The following is a 21,840-nucleotide window of genomic DNA, read 5'->3' as shown; positions in this document are numbered from 1 at the left end:
GATGGCTATAGACCCTTATAATTTCTCAACCCCTCCTCAGCACTGTCATAGACTTCTCAAGGACCTCTTTGCATCTTTCTAATCTATAGTTCTTCTGTCTTTCCAATCTATAGTTCACATGTCACTATTTTCGTATTTCTAAAATATATATTGTTCAATAAGGAGATTATACCTCATTTTAAATCTCTTGATAGCTCTTCATTACTCAGAATAACCCACAAACTTCCTATCAAATAGTTCATTTTAGGATTTGGATCCTGTCTTCCTCTCTAGTCTCACCTCTCACTACCCTTCCCCTAAATCTTATGTTCCTGGCATACTGCAATTACAGTATTTTCAATTCCCCTAACTAAGCCAGGCTTTGTTGTATTCTCATGTTTTTGCCTGTGCTTCTCCCTCTTTCTCAAATGTCTGTTCTCTCATCACCTGGTTAATTCACACTCATCTTCCCCAGCTCAGTTTAGGCGGTAGTTCCAAATCTCTCCCAGTCTCTTCTCAGTATGGGTTAATTCCCCTTCCTCATTGCTTCCATAGTACCCTAAATTTAGATCTAATTTGGCATTCTACTCTGTTGCAATCAACCGTTTCTTTGTCTCTCTTCCTGGCTAAACTGTGAGCTCCTAAAGGAGCTCAAGAATTACATCTGATTTATGCTTTGTTCTCATCACCTAGGAGAGTGTCTAATATGTCATAAATGTTCAGCAAATATATTGAAATAAGCAAACACTAGTTTTGAATGCATAAGATACAAAGCACTGGGAGGGGGGCACAAATATGTTTAAAATTTACATTTCCACTTTTAAGGGACTCACAGCTTAAGAGGCAGACAAGACCCGCACATGAGAAAAGTGAAAACAGAACTACAAGACACTATACAATGACATGCACAAAACCCAGTGACTATAGTCTAGAGTTTGGGATTGCATTAATCTAGAAAATCTTCTCTTTAAAGGAATGACCTGAGTAGTAACATAAAGAAAGAAGATTCAGGGCTGGGCATGGTGGCTCACGCCTGTAATCCCAGCACTTTGGGAGGCTGAGGTGGGTGGATCACAAGGTCAAGAGATCGAGACCATCCTGGCCAACATGGTGAAACCCCGTCTCTACTAAAAATACAAAAATTAGCTGGGCATAGTGGCAGGCGCCTGTAGTCCCAGCTACTCTGGAGGCTGAGGTAGGAAAATCACTTGAACCAGGGAGACAGAGGTTGCAGTGAACTGAGACTGTGCCACTGCACTCCAGCCTTGTGACAGTGTGAGGCTCCGTCAGAAGAAGGAGAAGGAGAAGGAGAAGGAGAAGATTCAAATGGCTGAAGAGACTGGGGACAGCATTTTAAGTATGGGGAATAAGAAAAAATGCTCACTGTATTTGAAGAATGCAGTGAAAACATTGGCTTAGGTAGAGGTAGATTAAGAGATGGTGAAGGTGTGTGTGTGTGTGTAGAGAAGTCATAGGCTGGCAAAATAAGAGATTGGCAGATTTTGTTTAAATATGCCTTTAAGTTTTGGCATTTTCATTCTCTGCCTCCAACACAGAACACCTCAGCATTCTAGATTGCCTGTTCATCACAAACTCCCTCTGTCTCCTCCAGAATCCAGAAAAGAATAATTACGATATTTTCAAAATGGAAAGTTCCCATGCCAAAGATTTTGCCTTCTTCACCAAACTATGATTTCCTGATGTTCTTAAAGGTAGTGTACACCAGGTTTTTACATTCTTATTTTGAATGTAGTTTTAGTGTTTGTGTGATTTGTTTTTCAGCCTGGCCTGCAGACTAGCAACCCAAGACTTATACTGCCCAATTTGACAGCTCATTTTTATTTTAGTTTCACCATATACATGAACTGGACTTACAATTCCAGAAAAATTAAAGGTGAGAAAAGGGTGAAACGCTTATTACTCTATTTCCCTAGAAGGGAACTTTAAGGGTTTAGCTCAGTCTTGTCATAAACTCTAGAAATCATCTTTAGGGTTTGTCTAGACAATCAAGTTAGACATAAACCCTTGTCTATGGGCTTTCCACTAAACCTGTGGGCTTCATAGGAATTTGGGCTGATGTAGGTCTTTTCAAAGTTCTACTTAATTGTCAAGGCCCCTATAATGTGACTCCATTCTACCTACCTGCTTTTATTTCTTCCTACTTAACAACGACAAATAATCTTCCAATGAGACTACTTCATACACCATCCTGAGAGGTTCTGCTCAAGCTCCACATCCTTTAGGAAACATCCCAAGGCTCACTGACCTTTCTTTTCTCTAAATGGTTGGTTCTACCTTATCAGCTTGTATCTTCCATTTCTAATTGTCTATATCAAAAAGTATAGCAATCCTCCCATTCCCAATATATACACACACTTTTCCCAGCTTCTCAGGCCTAATCTATGAATGAGCATGGCTTTGTTGACAGGAGAAGAAAATTGAAAGATGGCTGCTTCTCCACCTTTAGCCTTCTATGGACATATGTGAATTAATTTTATTTCAGATCTTTTTATAGTTAAATCTCATCACTATCATGGAATTAGAATGTCACCTTTAAATCATTTAGTTAATACTTTCCGTTTTGCAGATAAGGAAATTGAGACCCCAAGAGATAAAGTGACTTACCTAATATATTAGCATGTATTTGTCACTATTGTTTTACATTGGATAATCGCTTTCTCCCACCTCCCCCGTTTGTGAAATAAACTTAACTTCTAAGAGCAAGCATCATCATGTCTTGTGCATTTTCTACATCTACAATAGCACCTATCAGTCTTTTCTTGTTTCCCATACAGGCTCAAGCATGGGGCGTGAGTACACACTGTGTGCTAAGGAAAGAATATTTGGATTGAATTGAACCCCTGCAGCACGTGGACTATTCAGAGACCTGAATTTGGCCTTGGGTGAATACCTGCCTTGGGTTGGCCAACTAGCAGTCAACAGCAATGAGCCAAAAGAGACAAACCAAGTATGTAGTCTTGTTTGCCCAACTAAGTTATAAATACCACTTTATATTAACTTACTGCATAGCCCACAGCACGTTGAATGGTGCTGGTCACAGAGTAGACTCTCATTAAACATATTTTAATTGACTGATTGTCCCTGGATCAAAAACCAGATCTTGGTCTGTATTTCATGCAACAACTAGAGGAGCTTTTGTCAAAAAGAAAGCACCAGCTTGTTCCAGATGGACGCTGTTGGGCTAAAGAAGCGCTTTTCATATAGTTCTATGCCTTAAATTGGCCCTGAAGAAGAGTATCCGGGATTCTGTGCTTCCTTTTAGGTATCAAAGAATCATTTTGAAAAGTGCTACAATAAATATTATACTGTATTACTAATTATTAGATAACTTAATGAAAGGGCACAAACTTTAAGATGTTAAGTTGGGATGAATTTTGGTCTCTCCATCATGGGTCACCTACTCTATTGGGACCGTTTTTAAGACCTCTGACCTGAGTTAATGGTGCAACTGGTGGCCAGCAACAGATGGAAGGTAGCTATGCTTGAATGGGATTGAATCATGGATTTGGGGATTATTTGTAGCACGCTGTAGCCAGTTGACCTACAAACTACATAGCGTGGCTATTTCTACTTTTACTGTGGTCCTTATTCTGCTATCCTCATTTTTAAAGGAGAGAGGTCTAGTTGAGATAGTTGCATAATTCTTCTTACTTTGAGATAATTTAACCCCCCAATGGAACTATCTCCAAGGAAGAAGCAGGCCATTTATCTTAATCATTAACCAAATCTTACTGAGGAGCATTTTACATTATGTTCTGGCAGCAAATGGGTTTAAAAAGAATAGCAAAGAATAGAAGCTGCTTCACCCTATTTTCTGCAAAGAGAATTGGTATTAGGGTGAGGGTAAGAGAGTAGAGTACAGAAATATTTGCCATTGTTGATTATTTTTACTACCCTAGTTCTAAGAAGAGAAGTCTTCAGAGATGTGGTTAGGAAGACATGAGAGCCAGTAATCCAAGCAAGGTCAACAAGAATTGGAAACTTAGTTGTGAGGTTCTATTAACTATATTCCTTCTCACAGATTCATTGGCTAATCATTGGCCAATCACTGGCAAAAACAGGGCAATTTCCATGTGGAAGAAGAATAGGCAGGTAAGTATTCAAAATAGTAGGAGGTTTTTAAGGGTATTGTGAGGATCTAACTTCCCAAAATAATTTCCTTAAGCAGTTGTTAGAGCACTTCTGTGAATGGTCTAAAATCCTTATTTTAGAAGAAACCAACTCAATGGATGTCACTGAGTCATCCAAAGGTCCCGCTTGTTTAACTCTCCAAACTGAAGTCTTGCTTTTCCCTAGCATGCAGGCTGGATAATGAGTCTGATTTTTTTGCTACTTAGTCAATTACTGATGTGATCACCTAAATTGGACTTGTCTGAGTTAGGCTTCCAAACTTTGTTGAGGGAGACTGACAATATGCAGAAGTCCAGGCCTCTGAGCCAGAAAGTGCAACCAGATGTTCTGCCTCTTTTTCAGGTTTCAAAATGGCAAATCAAAGACTTCAGAAAATAGCTCAGCTAAACGTGAGAAAGGAATGGTTGTCAATAGCAAAGAGGTAAGGAGTGTTAGTAAGTGTTCAATGTTTAATTTTTCTTTGGAGCTGCTTAGTGTACTTAATAAGCTGGATATCACAAACTTCCCTACTGAAAAGCAAAAAGGAGTAAAAATGTATATGGAAAACAAGGTTAACTTGTCAAATGTTATTGAAGAGAAATAGAGCACAGAAAAAGAAGGAACAGGACACATCAGCAACAAATCAGGACATAAAACCCAGGAAGCAGAAACCTATCTTAGGGAGTAAGAGCGTGTCAAACCCTAACTTACGCAGACTTTACAACTACCTCTTGTAGCAAAACTCCACTGGGTATCTTGGTTGTTTTCCCATGTTTACCACATTCAAGTGAATTTTCCAGGCCAACTTTAATTTAATCAGCCACAGATAGTGAAATTCAACATAACAAAACTAAAAACACATTCCAATTTGGACAATCTTGTGGGTTTAGTCAACTGCTAGAGACTAATTTGGAACAGATATGCAATACTTCAAAAAACTTCAGGAGTAAAAACATTTTCACCAGGGAATTTCCCCCTAAAATTATTTTTTTTTAAAAAAACCTGTAAGAGAAAACGTCTTCATATCTTTCTCCCAAATAAGTTTTTCCTAACTTCTATGATTCTAAATATGTCATACATTTCATAGTTGTGAAGCAGGTTTTTCGTATTTCTGTTTTCAACAAATGAACTTTAGTTTTCCATAAGGTGGTAAAAATTAAATGATTGAGTCTTTGGATCCATTCCACCATCTCATAGTTCATCCCACCCTCTCTAAAGGAATTTGTGGAGTGGCTTTGCTATGCTTCTTCCTGCTCCTTCTCCAACTGCCATGAATTGCCAACTTCTGGCCTTTTCTTCCTGGAGCATAGCAGGGCCTCCTCTTAACTCGTAGTTCTGTCCCATTCTGACTGCTTCCCTCTTCTCCATTAGCTCTCTTGCTTTATTAACTTTTCAGTGCATGTTGCCTTTCCTCTGTAAGGTGGGTAAGGCACCCACCTTAGCATACTGCCTCCTGATGGGGGAGGTATAGCAATCTTTAGAAATGCTGAGCCAGGCTGGGCGTGGTGGCTCATACCTGTAATCCCAGCACTTTGGGAGGCCAAGGTAGGAGGATCACTTGAGCCCAAGAAGTCAACACAGTGAGACCCTCATCTCTACAAAAAATAAAAAATAGGCCAGGCATGGTAGCTCACGCCTGTAATCCCAGCACTTTGGGAGGCCAAGGCGGGCGGATCACTGGAGGTCAGGAGTTCAAAACCAGCCTGGCCAATACGGCGAAACCCCATCTCTACTAAAAATACAAAAATTAGCCGGGCGCGGTGGTGGGAGCCTGTAATCCCAGCTACTCAGGAGGCTGAGGCAGGAGAATTGCTTGAACCCGGGAGGCAGAGGTTGCAGTGAGCCAAGATCATGCCATTGCACTTCAGCCTGGGCAACAGAGCGAGACTCAGTAGCAAAAAAAAGAAAAATTAATAAATAATAATAATAGCTGGGCATGGTGGCACATGCCTGTAGACCCAGGTACTCGGGAGGCTGAGGAGGGAAGATCACTTGAGCCCAGGAGTTCAAGGTTACAGGGACCTATGATTGCACCAATGCCCTCCAGCCTGGGGGACACAGTGAGACCCTGTATTTAAAAGAAAAAAGAAAAAAAGAAAAGAAAAAAGAAATGCTGATCCGAACACAGGATAATGATGCACTCTTCTTTTTTTCCAATTTCGGACTATGCCAAGCCAGAAGAAGATAATTCAGAGCTTTTATCTCCTTGTGTTCCTATCTCCTTGATTCATCCTTAGGCAGGGCTATGCAAGAGGAGAAGCAAGAACACTAGGTCAGCAGAAAGGGAATGGAAAAGGCTCAGCTCCTCTACTATCAGATATGACACTCAAATAATCCACTAACATCCAGGACTACCCACCAGCAAAAAAAAATAAAAATAAAAATAAAGCAAAGTGGTAGACACAAGTGTTACCAAAATTCAATTATTTTTTGCAACATTTCTGGAAGAATCTCATACTGCAGAGATGTTCAAAATTGCAACATGCACTGCTCTTCTTCCTTTCTCTGTGAGTAGGTCGGCTCCCAGCTCAATTGGCAGAGTTGACCCTAGGGCTCCCTTGCACCCACAACTTTTAGGTTAATGCCCTTTTGAAACTTGCTTTTCTCCTTAAAGATTTGTCCTGCATGTTGATTTTCACCTCATTTCACTCCTATAGCTATGGAAAAGGCATAAGAAAGAAGTGACTCCTTGGAAAGATTTGTCGCAATCTGAACTGATGCTGCCCTTGTCTACTTCCCCTCCTAACGGCCTTCCCTGACATTTCATAAGGCTGGCCCCATTTCCACTGACAAGTGTCACGGTCAAGAGGTCTTAGAATCCAGGTCTCCTTGCTGGGGCCCTTGTTCCAGAAACCTAGAGTACAAAATCTGAAGCACACTGTACTTCTCTAACTTACTTAGTGTAAGTTAGAGACCAGTTCTCCAGTGAGACTAAGGTGAGGTAAGGAATGGAATACTGTTTAGGATAGGTGCAACTTCAAACCACTAACTTTGATTATCCTCTTTAGATTTTTGATGCAGTCGGGCAATCAAAATTTGTTCTACAGAACCTTCGGCATTACACAGTCCATCCAAATTTGGTAGGTAGAAAAAGCATTCCCCCAAGATCTCTAAGAGGAAGTTTCAGCAGTGGTGCAGATGCTCACTGCAAGTGTCCCTAATGCCTCCAAGTGTCCCCAGCTTCCGTGACTGTGTGTACTCTTAGGACAGGCAGGCAGAGCTGCCTCTAGGTTATGATGCCAGAGGCAGTGCTGAGGATTGGGGTGGCAAAGTGGGAGATGAGAACTGGGAAGAAAGTGGGTCCCCACAGCTGATTTTTTTTAAGTTGAGGAAACATTTATGATCAGGAAAAAAATATATTTGTAATCCATTTTCTCCCTTTCACTTCCTTCCCCCCAACCCTCTGCCTTTCTCCTATTGAGAGAAAGGCAAATTTAGTGGGACTGTCCCTTCCTCACCCACACCTTAAGTGACATGCTATCTTTTGTGGCTGCTTTTACTTTTTTTTTTTTTTTTCTGAGATGGAGTCTCGCTCTGTTGCCCAGGCTGGAGTGCAGTGGTGCGATCTCAGCTCACTGCAAGCTCTGCCCCCTGGGTTCATGCTATTCTCCTGCCTCAGCCTCCCGAGTAGCTGGGAATATAGGCGCCCGCCACTACGCCTGGATAATTTTTTGTATATTTAGTAGAGACGGGGTTTCACCGTGTTAGCCAGGATGGTCTCAATCTCCTGACCTCGTGATCCACCCGCCTCGGCCTCCCAAAGTGCTGGGATTACAGGCGTGAGCCACCGCACCTGGCCTGCTTTTCCTTTTTTAACATTGTGCTTGTGAGTGCATGTCAATGTGGTTGTGCCTGAGAAATGTTGACGTAAATATGGAACATTACGTGGAAGATGTAAATATGGGAAGGTGTTGCACTTGGCTGTGCCAACTTCTGAAGAATTCCTTCAGCAAGATTTGGTCCCTGGTAGCTTTCCCCCGTACCTTAGAGAGAGTTGTAGAGACAAGGCCAATTAGGTTTAGCCATGTAGAAACTTCTCTGCTTGTCCCATTATATTGGAAGAATTAAGTTACCTGACTCCTTTTACCATGGAAACCTTTCCATCACATTGCCCCAGCCCCTTAGTGTATTTCCAGGGGAATGCCCCAAGGGAAGAGAGGGACTGAGAGCTTCAGACAGTTTCTGATAAACACATTTTAGGGCTGTGTGTGATAACTCACTTCTGTAATCTCCATACTTTGGGAGGCTGAGACGGGTGCATTGCTTGAGCCCAGGAGTTTGAAACCAGCCTGGGCAACATGGCAAAACTCCATCTCTACAAAACAAAAACAGAAAAACCCACAAAAATCAGCTGGACAGGGTGGCATGTGCCTGTAATCCCAGCTACTTAGGAGGCCAAGGTGGGAGAATCACTTGAGCCCGGGAGGTCTAGGTTGCAGTGAGTCATGATCATGCCACTGTGCTCCAGCCTGGGCACCAGAGTGAGACTCCGTCTCAAAAACAACAAAAACAAAACCAAAAAACCCTACAGATTTTGCAGCAAGTCTGTCCAGCTTCTGTGCTTACCCCACAGAGGCTAAGTATTAGCCAACCAATTTGTTAACCTGCTCTTGGCCTAATCTCTTTTTCTCTCTGGAAATCTTTCTGTCTGTTCAGGCCCAGTACTATAAGCCTTTGAAGGCCACTGCCCTGCAGAAATTCCTGGCTCAAAACAGGAAAACCACCAGCTTCATGTTAAAAGTAACACAGTATGACCAGGATAAGACATTACTGATTATGACCAACAACCCACCTCCCTGCTCAATCACCCAGCAAGACAAGGAGAGTGCATCAAAATATTTTTCCAAGGAGTTACTGCTCAAGGTCATGGTAAGCAGAAGTCTCCTGGCACCCAAAATGTGAACCCTGAAGAATTAGGAGTTAGCATTGAGAAGGAAGTTAACTTAACATGGAGAATAGTGCTCAGAAAACCTCTTAATTTTTTTGTTTGTTTATTTGAGATAGGGTCTCACTCTGTTACCCAGGCTGGACTGCAGTGGCACAATCATGGCTCACTGCAGCCTCGACCTCTTGGGCTCAAACAATCTTCCCATCTCAGCCTTCTGAGTAGCTGGGGCTACAGGTGTGCACCACCATGCCCGACTAAACTTTTTTTATTATTTTGGTAGAGACGGGGGTCTCACTATGTTGCCCAGGCTAGTCTCGAACTCATGGCCTCAAGTGATTCTCCAGCCTCGGCCTCCCAAAGTGCTGGGATTATAGGTGTGAGCCACTGCACTTGGTCTATCTCTTCCTTCTTATTCCTGATCCTATGCTTCACAAAACAGCATCTGGAGAACCTGGGAATCAGAATTCAATAAGCTTGTGCTGAAACTTCATTGCAGGGAGAAAATGGGGTCTTCATTGGAAAGTGTTCTTCTTTGGCCAAAGATATTTAACTTGTAACTAACAAAGGGTAGACTAGCCACTGACTTTCTAGTTGAGAATAAAGTAGTAAAAGATGAGTCAGGAAATGAGGAATAAAAACACGGATGAATATCTAAATGGGAAAGGAGTAAAGAATGATGCTTTAGTACACATTACTTTCCAGTTTCAGAAGAGGGAATTTGCCATCACAGTAGCCAAACCTTTTTTTTTTTTTTTTTTTTTTTGAGATGGAGTCTCGTTCTGTCGCTCAGGCTGGAGTGCAGTGGCACGATCTCGGCTCACTGCAAGCTTCGCCTCCCGGGTTCACGCCATTATCCTGCCTCAGCCTCCCGAGCAGCTGGGACTACAGGTGCCCGCCACCACGCCCGGCTAATTTTTTGTATTTTTTAGTAGAGACGGGGTTTCACCGTGTTAGCCAGGATGGTCTCGATCTTCTGACCTTGTGATCCACCCGCCTTGGCCTCCCAAAGTGCTGGGATTACAGGCGTGAGCCACCGCGCCTGGCCTACACAGTAGCCAAACCTTTGAAACTCCTTTATAGACTAAAGAAATTCAAATTCCATTCAACAAGCAATTGCTGAGGATACAGTAAGCTAAAAACCAGAATATAAAGATGATTACAGGACAGTTTCTGTCTTAAAGGAACTTGGAATCTAATAGGAGAAAGATCAATAAATGAGGTATGTTAAAGTAATAGAAGAATATACAAAATACAGAAGTAATGTAGAATACAGTATTTCTGTTGGGAAAAAGGGAGTGAGTAGGGAAGTGACCCATGACAAAAGAACAGGAAAATATCAAATCAGAGGAAAGAGCAAAAGCATGAAGACATGGGAAAATGAGGTGCATTCAGGAAGATGTAAGAGAGTAAATGGCAGGGCTAGGCGCGGTGGCTCACGCCTGTAATCCCAGCACTTTGGGAGGCTGAGGCGGGCAGATCACTTGAGATAAGGAGTTTGACACCAGCTTGGCCAACATGGTGAAACCCCATCTCTCCTAAAAATACAAAAATTAGCCATGCGTGGTGGTGCATGCCTGTAGTCCCAGCTACTCAGGAGGCTGAGGGAGGAGAATCGCTTGAACCTGGGAGGGGGAGGTTGCAGTGAGCCAAGATAGCGCTACTGCATTCCAGCATGGGCAACAGGGCGAGACTCTTATCTCAAAAAAAGAAAAAGCAAATAGAGTAAATGGCAGGAGACAAAAGGATGTAATCAAATTTGCATTTTAGGAAGACTGTTTTGGAGGTTGAAGAAAGGTGCATTAGTAGTTGTGGAAGAGACAAAACCCAGAAAGATAAGTTATAATGTTACTAAAATAGTCAAGGTGAGAGATACTGAAGACTTGAACTAAATCATTAGCGGAGGAAGTAGAGAAAATTTAATTATGAGATATTTAAGAATCAAAATCTGGCCGGGAGCGGTGGCTCACGCCTGTAATCCCAGCACTTTGAGAGGCCGAGGCAGGTGGATCACGAGGTCAGGAGATTGAGACCATCCTGGCTAACCCGGTGAAACCCCGTCTCTACTAAAAATACAAAAAATTAGCCGGGCGTGGTAGCGGGCGCCTGTAGTCCCAGCTACTCCGGAGGCTGAGGCAGGAAAATGGTGTGAACGTGGGAGGCGGAGCTCACAGTGAGCCGAGATCGCGCCACTGCACTCCAGCCTGGGCGACAGAGGGAGACTCAGTCTCAAAAAAAAAAAAAGAATCAAAATCTAAAAAAGGTCATGATAGCCTCAAGAGCGGGTCTAATCTAACAAGAACAAATTAAATAAATGAGTTAAGTGAAAGTGCAAACAAAGGATTCTAGTAGAAATTTTATGCTGGGCATGGGATTACCCAAGTGAGACCCTTATAATAAAATGTGGTGAATTTGGAGTTAGTGTTTCCATAGTTGCTAGATGGATGACAGTGAGAGATTCTCCTTCAAGTGGAAGATAAAATGCTAATATCCAATGGCATGTACTAACAAAGGAGTTAATGAATTTACTGCATGTGGTCTCTTGGGTCTCAGAATTTGTGCCCTTTGAAGGTAAGCTCACTGGTAGTTTCTCATGGCAGTGGGTGGACCACACATTGAGAAAGGGATAAATGCCAGGCCAGGATTGCCCTGCTTAATGTGCAGAAGGAAATACAAAGCTATCATGTAAACTGGGTGTGGGAAGAGCTTTCTTCCAACAGCCTGCACACTTTGTGAACCCTCCAGTTCAGGTGCAGAATCTAATCATATTGATGAGCAAATTGTGGTACCAGTTAAATTGTACTAATGGATAGAGTTAAGGCTCAAAGACTGGCACCATGGTAATTTTATGGGGCTATCGGACTGGAACAAGCCCAAGAAGATTGAAACGTGTGATATCTACAATGCCTCTTTAATATTCATGCAGCATCCTTTCCTTCCCTTGCTGGACAAATGTGATAATCTTTTGTAAACCTAGAATCATATACAAGAAAAGCATTCTTTGTTATGCCCAGGCATGCGTCCAAAAAGACTGTGAGTTCTAGTAGGCAAGTTGTGGAATGTACTAGATATATCTATTACAGTGATTGTCATACTAACAGCCCCTTCTAAGTGAAACTGACCCTACCACAGTCTCCTGAGTAAGGGAATATCCTGAGAAATTCTATTTTGTACAACAGGACCGTGTCCCCACTCCTAGTTGAGACCAGAGGAGGATATCAGACCCAACAAAGCAAAATTCATGGGCTGGGTAGTGACCTGTGATGTGGATTGGTACCCTAAAACCAAAACAAACAAAAAACAAATCAAAACAAAAACCAACCAAACTACCAACACCCAGAATCCCTGAGCTAATCAGATTCTTGTTTCCAGGTCTCTGAATTGAGAAATGAAAAGATTGAAGCAGTAGGAATGAAAGCTAAAAGGACACATAGAGTAAGGCTAGAAGACTCAAACCGGCCTGGCGCGGTGGCTCACGCCTGTAAGCCCAGCACTTTGGGAGGCCGAGGCGGGCAGATCACGAGGTCAGGAGATTGAGACCATCCTGGCTAACGTGGTGAAACCCTGTATCTACTAAAAATACAAAAAATTAGCTGGGCGTGGTGGCACATGCCTGTAGTGCTAGCTACTCGGGAGGCTAACACAGGAGAATTGCTTGAACTTGGGAGGTGGAGGTTGCAGTGAGTGGAGACTGTGCCACTGCAGTCCAGCCCAGGCAACAGAGTGAGATTCCATCCCCTTCCCCCCGACGAAAAAAAAAAAAAAGACTCAAACCATGAGGAAGAAAGGTAGTGAAGAGGCCATGAAGTAGAGTATGGGAAGGCTGAAGTTACAGGGAAGTAGGAAGTAGAAGTAAATAAGCAGAAGCTATAGGTAGAAAAAAACCCATATATATAAATATATATATACACACACATATTTATGGAGTAAAGGTGAGGAGTGAACAAGGTAGAGGGAGAAGAAGGAAGCAGATAGGAAGAAAGTAGGAGAAACATGTGAGTGATATGTTTGCATTAAGACAGTGGTCCTTCACTAGTGCTGTCTTGGATTCCAAATAACTTTTCAATTACTGTTTTTCTGATATGAGGTCCAGCTCTCCTAGGGTTTTGCTTTTCTTATGGCTGGATAGTTATCTATATCTTAGTTATTAGGCACATGTGCTCTTACAGTAAAACACCTATTATTTAAGATAACTCAAATGGATTTCTTTCCCTTAAAATTATTAGGTTGACGCAAAAGTAAGTGCAGTTTTTGCCATTATAATTGCAAAACTGCAATTACTTTTGCACCATCCTAATACAAGAGCTTAAAGAGAATAAATTCAGAATTGAAAAGACATGGTTCAGAAGCAGCAAGTATTAAAGACAAAAAGTCTTTAAGATTCTGATAGCAAAAGCTCAATATGTTAATTAATTAGTTTGGTCATTTATTCATTCAACAAATATTTATTGAACATCTACTATGTGCCAGCCACTATTACGGGTGCTAGGGATATATTAATGACTAAGACCCAGTCTTTGCTCTAATGAAGCTTAATTCTAGTGACTTAGACCATAAACAAATGATCACACAGATAATGTAATGTGATAAATGCCATGACAAAGTAGGATAAGGAGATGGAATGTGATGGATGTGAGTGGCAATGTTAGATAGTGTAGTTAAGAAGGCTCTGCTGGGCACGGTGGCTCATGCCTGTAATCCCAGAGCTTTGGGAGGCCAAGGCGGGTGGATCACGAGGTCAGGAGTTCGAGACCAGTCTGGCCAACATGGTGAAACCCCGTTTCTACTAAAATACAAAAATTAGCTGGGCGTGGTGACACGCACCTGTAATCCTAGCTACTCGGGAGGCTGAGGCAGGAGAACCACTAGAATGCAGGAGGCAGATGTTGCAGTGAGCTGAGATCACACCATAGCACTCCAGGTCTGGGTGACAGAGCGAGACTCTATCTCAAAAGAAAAAAAAAGAAGAAAAGAAGAAGGTTCTCAGAATTGATGACTTTTTGTTGTTGTTGTTGTTGTTTTACTGAGATGGAGTCTCACTCTGTTGCCCAAGCTGGAATGCAGTGGTGTGATCTCGGCTCACTGCAACCTCTGACTCCCAGGTTCAAGCGATTCTCCTGCCTCAGTCTCCCAAGTAGCTGGGAATATAGGCACGCGCCACCACGCCCAGCTAATTTTTTTGTATTTTTAGTAGAGACGGGGTTTCACCATGTTGGTCAGGCTGGTCTCGAACTCCTGACCTCAAATGATCCATCACTTTGGCCTCCCAAAGCGCTGGGATTACAGGCATCAGCCACCGTACCTGGTTGACTTTTGAATAGACACTTCCATGGGGCCAGGGGATATGCCATGGAGTTACTACACCTGGCATATTGTTTTCATTTCAGATTGCCACACATTAGTTAGAATATGAACTGTAGCTTTCTCAAATGAGATTTAAAAAAGAAAAAGGAACCCAACGCCATGTCATATGAAAAAAAGTTCAAGACATTGGCAATGTTTAGCCTGGAAGAGACAGAGCTTAGGAGGAATGTGATGAATTCCTTCAAAATGTTTAAGGACTCTATGGAAGAAGGACTAGATTTGTTCCTTCTGGACTATAGGGTAAAAGTTACAGGGAGATATCTATTGGCTGATCAAAGGTGAAATCTTTTTTTTTTTTTAGGTAAAGAAAGATTGAGCACTTGATAGTGAGATTATGGAGGGACTAGGAGGGTCAGACAAACAGACTGGATGACTTAAGATTCCTTCTGAAAGACTTTGATTCTATGACCTTTTGTAATGGTATAATTATTACTTCACAACATTCCATTCCATGGCCTTCTCATTAAGGAGAATGGAATGTGGATGAGGCAGCCATCTCCAAGAAAGGAAGGTAAAGTCCCATGGATCTATTTCCCAATTTATTGCCAAATGCTTACTTTCCCAAGGACTTCACTGGTTGAATCCTTCCCCAAACTGGGTAACTTTCTCTGCCATTCACTTCCAAGGGCCAGTAGGCAAATTTAATCAATTACTTAGGAAACTGAACAGGTTTTGGACAAGTAATCTGGCAATGAAAAGAGTGTTTTCCCTCCCAGGGAACAGCTTCCTCTGATTCTGGTTTCTGAGTTCCCACTTCCCCCTCTGACAGGTTTTGTTGCATCATTGTAGGGGAATTGGAACTTAGTCCAGGAACTTGGTCCAAACTTAAAATCCCAAGGGACTCAGCTTACTCCCTCACTCTTCTTCCCTCGTTTCCCTACAGGAAAGTCATCATCAGCACAAACCCACTGAGAACCTCTGGCTGCCCCGCATGCCTCAGAAAAAAAAGTTAAGATCTAAGCTGAAACCAATCTTCCCTTTGATACTGTCGGACGATCCCACATCCAAGCGAGAACGATGGTTTAGGTGAAATCTTGCTTCTTCTTGTACTTGCTTTCTTTCCTATCTTTTCCCTATTCATGTTTCTGGTTCTTTGCCATACAATTTAATGACATACTCTTTGGTCGTACAAAGATAGTAAGACACGACTTTCCCTACATGACCCTAACCTCATTGATACATGAATCAAAGAGAAACAGTCATGCAAAACTAAGGTTTTGCACTGGCAATGGTTTCAAGATTGAGGGGAAATATTCCAAGGTCTGTGCTTTGAAGAAACAGGAAAAAAAAAAAAAGTACCCTCAGTACAAGTTAGGCGCTATATCACAGGAACCATGTGCTATGAGAACACATTAGACAAAAGAGGTTTTATGTGAAACTACTTACAAGAGCAGCCTATCTGTAGTTTAGAGAGGACAGAAGAGATTCTGGAGTTCCTCCAAAGGTTTACAGTATTAAGTTCAGAAGCATCCCTTGTCATGGAACAATATTCCTACTTGGCACCAATCAACAGCCTCCTATCATTGTCTTGTCTTCTCTGAGAATGTAGCCAACTTTAAAGTGAATGGTGGGGCCGGGTGCGGTGTCTCATGCCTGTAATCCCAGCACTTCGGGAGGCCAAGGTGGGCAGATCACTTGAGCTCAGGAGTTCGAGACCAGCCTGGCCAACATGGTGAAAACCGTCTCTACTAAAAATACAAAAATTAGCCAGGCGTGGTGGCAAGTGCCTGTAATCCCAGCTACTTGGGAGGCTGAGGCAGGAGAATCGCTTGAACCTGGGAGGCAGAGGTTGCAGTGAACCAAGATCATGCCACTGCACTCCAGCTTGGGTGACAGAACAAGACTTGTGTCTCAAAATAAATACATAAAATAAAATAAAATAAAATAAAGTGAATGGTTCCATGAATCCCCCTGCCCTAGGATGTACTAAACAAAGAACTTTCTCTGTTAAGGTTTTCCACTGACAATGATTTCAAGAGCGAAGGGAAGTATTCAAAAGTCTACGCTTTGAGGACACAGAAGAAAATGTACCCTCAGCTCACCTTTGCTCCAGTCCATGAGAGAGGTATGAGGAAAGATGGTAAGCTCCTCTCTTTCAAAGCAAAGGCTTACTGGACTGAGATTTGGGCTGGAGATATAATCCATGAGGATTATAGATGTGGCAAACTGGCTTCTCTCGTGGTAGTCCTGGAGACTATTTTTCCCTATAGCATGGAAGTTAACAACAAATAGAGGCTCAAAAAGTGCAAAGCTCTGGACCCTGTTTAAATCCTCAAATTTCAAGAAAGCTCTAGCAGTGTTTACTAAGCTATATCACCCAGCACTTTAATAGTTTTTGCCATATTGATGTATTATTTGCTGTTAATTTACTTAGCATTTTTTAAAAGGATTTTTAAAAAATCTTGTCCTAATTAATACTATATCATTGATATCACGGTTTTGATGTACAAATTATATGCTTTTCTGAAACACTTAAATCAAATTTATAACAATGAAATTTTAAAATGTTTATCTATGTTACCACCTAGAACCACCCAGTGGTATGCATATTATACTTTGAGAAAAAACTGCTCTAAAAGGGCCAAAGGATAAGTCTGTGAGTCTTAGAGGTACAAAAGTCTCTGGGATTGGGGTAGGGAATGGGGTAGAAGGGGCTTGGAATAAGGTTGTATGGCAGAGGGTACAATGAGAATCCTCCTCACATATTATCATTTATTTAACAGTATTTCAAGGGTTCCTACTAAGTGTTTGACACTTACCAAGCACCAACAATATCACTTTCAATATGTGAAAGAGATGAAACAGATCATAAAAGGCCTTGACAGGCTGGGTGTGTCTGTAATCCTAGCAGTTTGGGAGGCTGGGGCAGGAGGATTGCTGGAGGCCAGGGGCTTGACACTAGCCTGGGCAACATAGTGAGATCCTGTCTCTACAAAAAATAATTTAAAAAAATTTAACAGGGTGTGGCGGCATGCACCTGTAGTCTGAGCTACTTGGGGGGCTTGAGGAAGGAGGATTGCTTGAACCTAGGAGTTGAAGGTTGCAGTTAGCTGTGATTATGCCATTGCACTCCAGCCTGGGTAACAGAGTGAGACCCTGTCTGAAAAACAAACAAACAACAATAACAACAAATCAAAAATACCACAATGCCTTAAATATTATTTAAATAAAGGTTTGGGTTTTATCCAGTAGGCAGTTTGGACCCAATGAAGAATTTCAGGGCACTGAGTACACATTTGTGTATTAGATATATATAATTGGTGGGTCCTCAGACTTCACCAGCTCATGGTTTTAAGATAAGGTCCATTTCTCCTACTGGGTTTCTCTCCTCAAACAATTCCTGAGACTCCCTAAGGTATCCTTGCCTGTCCCACAAAGCCATTGCAGTGATTGCTCAACCCGTCTGCCAGCCATCCTCAGTCCAAATAGTCCTGATACCGGAGGCCTGGGGTCATATTATACCATCCCTTAACTGGCTTCTTCAGGCTTCTCTGCTCCTGCTATACCTATTTGCCACCACACCCCATCCCATTTCCACCTACTGATGCTCTTAACTCCGTAAATACTGCACAGCTAAAAACAACCTGTGGTATTAAACAAAACTTCATAGATATACAGAAAAGCTGAAGAACAGCAGAGAATGATCGATCTTGCTTTACAAGGGGCTAGTCTTACGGTCAGCCCCAAATCTGAACTCAGGTCCTTCTACTTCTCAGCAGGTCTCCAGGGCATTACCCATCTTGAGAACCTCTGGGCCTATTATCTACACTGTCTCTGCCTAGGTTCCCAATACCCTTGGGCCAAGGAAGAGGAAGAGGATGTTTCCTTCCCCAAAGCCTGTTTATTTTCACCCCCAGAATAAATGAGTGCAGACTTCTATTTCCTTCAAGGAAAACTCCACCTACAAAGTATGACTTGACCTTTACAAGCCATATAAAGCAAACATAGTAGTTAATAGTACATTTAGTCAAGTCGGAGTTAAATCTTAAATGATACCATATGTAGGATATCAACAGTTCATCTTAAATCTGTATTTCAGGGAAAGAATTTCTCTAGGATGTAGAATGTAATCTAGGTTAGAATTTCTCTAATTTTGCAGGGGCACGATCCTGTTGAGTATAGACCCAATTTACATTTCTAAACAAGTTATGCCAGTGAAGCCAAAGGCAGACAAAGTTTCTTAGCCACACTCTTAGACAAGAGAACAGAAAGCCAGCATACACTCTGAGAAAAAGAGGAACATGAGTTAGGAAGGAATGCACGTTAATTTAGTGAGTTTCTTAAGTGTCAATATGGTTTCAGATGGAATCATTGAAAGAAATAGGCTTGAACAAGGCAGACTCTAAACTGGCAATGAGTTTTCCACTGGGTTTTGATGAAATGAAGGAATCCAAAAATTATAAAATAGGTTGGGAATGGTATTACACGGTCCAAAATCTACCCTCTAAAGACCAGCCTCTGGTCCCTCCAAGTGGGTCTCCTTTACGTCTCACATTAAGCATCCTTCGAGTACTTCTGAAAAGCCACATTCACCAGGGTGCCTGTGCTTTGTCGTAGCTTCCAAGAAGTCAGCGAGTGAAAGGCCGATTTCCAAAGTGATTCGGGAACCACTGACACTCGCATCGCTCTTGGAAGACATGCCCACCAGAACCGCGCCCGGGGAGAGCGCCTTCCGCAACGGGAGGGCCCCGCAGTGGATTATCAAAAAGGCCACGGTCATCGGGTGAACACAGACCCCTCAGTCCTCCCGCCTCGCTCTCCTGAGACTGAGGGGTCCGCAGAAGTCGCCACCCAAATAAAGCCACATTCCTGCTGCTGCGGCCGTGGGCTCCCGGGTCGCAAGCCGGGAGGGTCGAGCCGAAGCCTCCGGCGGGCCGCGAGAGGAGGAGGGGGCGTGACTCCGTCCCGGGGGCCGAGGGCGGCCGGGGAGGGCGGGCCTTGGCCCCGAGTGACGGCGCGGCGGCCCAACCGGCGTGAGAGCGCGGGGCCGGCCTTCCTGCAGCCTCTTCCGCTCGCCGGCTGCGGCGCCTGGGACGGTTGCGGTGGGTCTGGGCGCTGGGAAGTCGTCCAAGATGATTAAAAAATTCGACAAGAAGGACGAGGAGTCTGGTACGCGCGGGGCTTCCGAGGCCCATCCTCAGCCGCGGGACGCCCCTTCCCCCGCCCGCCGCCACCTGCTTTCAGGCCGGCGGGGCTGGGGGCGTGGGCGCCGCCGTTCCAGGGGGCCGGAGCTGGAGCCGGCCCCTCCCCTCTCCTCGCGGCCGCCGGGGGCCTGCCCGTAGCCCCTCCCCCGGGCGCCGGAGCCTCCCTTCGGGCCGCGCGCTCCCGCCCCGGCGCCCGCGCGCGCCCCGTTCCCGCCCCTCTTGCGGCGCAGTCCCTCCGAGCCGCCTCCGCCCCTGCGCGCGGGCCTCCGGCGGGGGCCGAGGGCGTGCGCGCGTCTCCGCGTCCAGGGGTGCTGGTAGGGTCGGACCCCGAGTGGGAGCACCCTGTTCCCGGGGCTGGGGTCGACGGCACAGGGTGTGTGTGGAGGAACGTTCAGGTGCCTGGTACCTTATCGTTTTCCTGGGGGCACCGGCTCTGTCCGGGTCCCCGGGGGCAAGACTGTCCCGTGGGACACAGCTCGTTGAGTGCTCAGGCGTCCAGAAGTGACCTGCGTCTTGATGCCCGTCTTTGGTCCAGAGCAAATGGGGAAGATGCCAAGCATCCTCAAAAAGAAAAAAATTCTCAGTGTTTGGCAGCATCTCCCACAGTGTGAGAGGGGGTTGGGTTAGTCAACCTCCATGGCCTCTTGCACCTTTACGCCTGCATGATTCTCTGGGAAACTTCGTTTCTGCCTCTCCTTAAGTGTTAGAAACACATAAAATAGTGCTTACCTAAGGAAATCAAAAGCACCCTACTACAATCTCATTAATCTTCGTTGTTGTGGAAATGACACATTTTTAACATTCATGGAAAAAGAGGGCAGGGAAAGAAGACACTCATTTTGGAGAGGGTTGCTGCAAAAGAGAAGTCTCAGCTCTTCGAGTATGGCAGTGATAGAGCCGGGATCAAAATGATTTCATTCAGTTCGTATGCGTATTAGCCATGATTATCACTGTGCCATCCAAGTGTTCACTTCCCAAGCATTCAGTACCCTTCTCTGGAAAGTATATAAGTTTGTGTAGAACAGCTATTCAGGACATTTTTTTTGTTTGTTTTATAAATAGGTAGTGGCTCCAATCCTTTCCAGCATCTGGAGAAGAGTGCTGTTTTACAGGAGGTATGACTGGGAAGTATCTTGTGCCCTTTCTATTCTGTTTTAGAGTGGTGGGCAGAGAATCCCTGGGCTACTGTGATCACGACATCCAAAACAAGAAACGTAACAGAGTTTAGGGAATATAGATTTGAGGGAAAAGAAAGAGGGGTTACTTGTCACAGGAGAATTTGGAGCTTACAGAAATGCAAAGACATGAAGACTGTCACAGGTTGGGAATTTTAAATGTAAGAACAGGTGTTTAGTGCAAGGTTATTGAAATCAGTTATCTGTATTAATCTCATTGTGTTAGTATGATATAGATAAGTATTGTGATCCTTATTTAACTGGTATAGCCCATAAAGTTGAAGTAGTCAACCTAAGGGAATGAGTTAGAAAGTATAGGATGGAAAATCAAGGCCACATGTAATAATTTATCAGATACCTTAGTAAATTGAGAACTATAGACAATGTTCTTTGGATACCGTGATTAAAAATAGTCTGTATTAAAGTTGATTTGCTATAATCTGTGATAGAAAAGGTAGAAAAGTAGCAATGTTTTTTATGTTTTTTCGTAGGCTCGTATATTCAATGAAACTCCAATCAATCCAAGAAGATGTTTGCATATTCTTACAAAGATTCTTTACTTACTGAACCAGGTATATTATTTTTATTTTCCTCAGATAAGTGTGTCCTGGAATAGAAATACTGAAGATTCAGTGAAATACTTTCTGGAAAGTATATTTATTTATTTTAATTTCACTTAATTTTAACATATACAACGTTTGGTTAACAAAATAATATGTAAAACTTGAGTACGAGGACTATGACGTATACAGGTTGAGTATACCTTCTTTGCAATGCTCGGAACCAGAAGTGTTTTGGATTTCAGATTTTTTTGGATTTTGGAATATTTGCAGAATACATACTCACTGACTATTGCTAATCTGAGTATCTGAAATCCAGAATGCTCTGATGAGTGTCTCCACTGAGTGTTATATTGGCACTCAAAAAGTTTCTGATTTTGGAGCATTTCAGATTTTGGATTTTGAGATTAGAGATGTTTAACCTGTACTTCCTTTTTATTCATGAGATCCTAAACCAGTGATGCGCATAGTAGATTCTCAATAAATCCTTTGGTTTCAATTTAATGAGTACTAGTCAGAACATGTTGTTTACATGTATTTGGAGATCTTCATGTTTTTCTGAAAATACAGTGCAAGATCAGGCAAATTCCAGATATTTTCTT

General features: G+C 43.1%; 2 protein-coding genes across 4 annotated transcripts in view; both read left to right on the top strand.

Annotated features, from left to right (window-relative positions):
- The first annotated feature begins 734 nt into the window (after window positions 1-734).
- Window positions 735-19,454, top strand: TSGA13 (testis specific 13). Of its 3 annotated transcripts, none has more exons than XM_031013059.2 (9): window positions 735-1,336; window positions 1,592-1,691; window positions 2,775-2,947; window positions 4,474-4,552; window positions 7,119-7,190; window positions 8,767-8,979; window positions 15,243-15,385; window positions 16,312-16,439; window positions 18,917-19,454. In XM_031013059.2, exons 3-9 carry the CDS (start codon window positions 2,925-2,927, stop codon window positions 19,084-19,086), a joined length of 828 nt encoding a protein of 275 aa, XP_030868919.2. In that variant the 5' UTR covers window positions 735-1,336; window positions 1,592-1,691; window positions 2,775-2,924; the 3' UTR covers window positions 19,087-19,454. The 3 variants fall into 3 exon arrangements, with proteins under 3 accessions (XP_030868919.2, XP_055248259.1, XP_055248258.1); XM_055392284.2 differs by lacking the exon at window positions 735-1,336 and adding an exon at window positions 1,827-1,873 and having other exon boundaries at window positions 1,624-1,691; window positions 16,312-16,424; window positions 18,917-19,173; XM_055392283.2 differs by lacking the exon at window positions 735-1,336 and adding an exon at window positions 1,827-1,873 and having other exon boundaries at window positions 1,625-1,691; window positions 18,917-19,173.
- COPG2 (COPI coat complex subunit gamma 2) overlaps window positions 19,366-21,840 on the top strand; it is a 158,405-nt gene continuing 155,930 nt past the window's right edge. The window contains exons 1-3 of the mRNA XM_031013057.3: window positions 19,366-19,468; window positions 20,566-20,618; window positions 21,170-21,250. Coding sequence (XP_030868917.1) covers window positions 19,432-19,468; window positions 20,566-20,618; window positions 21,170-21,250 — 171 coding nt within the window. The 5' untranslated portion in view covers window positions 19,366-19,431. The remainder of the gene's footprint in view (window positions 19,469-20,565; window positions 20,619-21,169; window positions 21,251-21,840) is intronic.

Source organism: Gorilla gorilla, chromosome 6, assembly GCF_029281585.2.
Source record: "Gorilla gorilla gorilla isolate KB3781 chromosome 6, NHGRI_mGorGor1-v2.1_pri, whole genome shotgun sequence".
Lineage (NCBI taxonomy): Eukaryota > Metazoa > Chordata > Mammalia > Primates > Hominidae > Gorilla > Gorilla gorilla.
The sequence above is the reverse complement of the archived record's forward strand: the minus strand, read 5'-3'. Positions and strand labels throughout refer to the sequence as shown.

What these genes read in the sequence shown, in the direction of transcription:
- TSGA13 (XM_031013059.2), top strand. Translation starts at nt 2,925, where the DNA reads ATGAGCCAAAAGAGACAAACCAA. An exon ending in TGGTTGTCAATAGCAAAGAG is followed by an intron (nt 4,553 to 7,118) that starts GTAAGGAGTGTT and finishes TATCCTCTTTAG; the next exon opens with ATTTTTGATGCAGTCGGGCA. An exon ending in GAGAGGTATGAGGAAAGATG is followed by an intron (nt 16,440 to 18,916) that starts GTAAGCTCCTCT and finishes GCTTTGTCGTAG; the next exon opens with CTTCCAAGAAGTCAGCGAGT.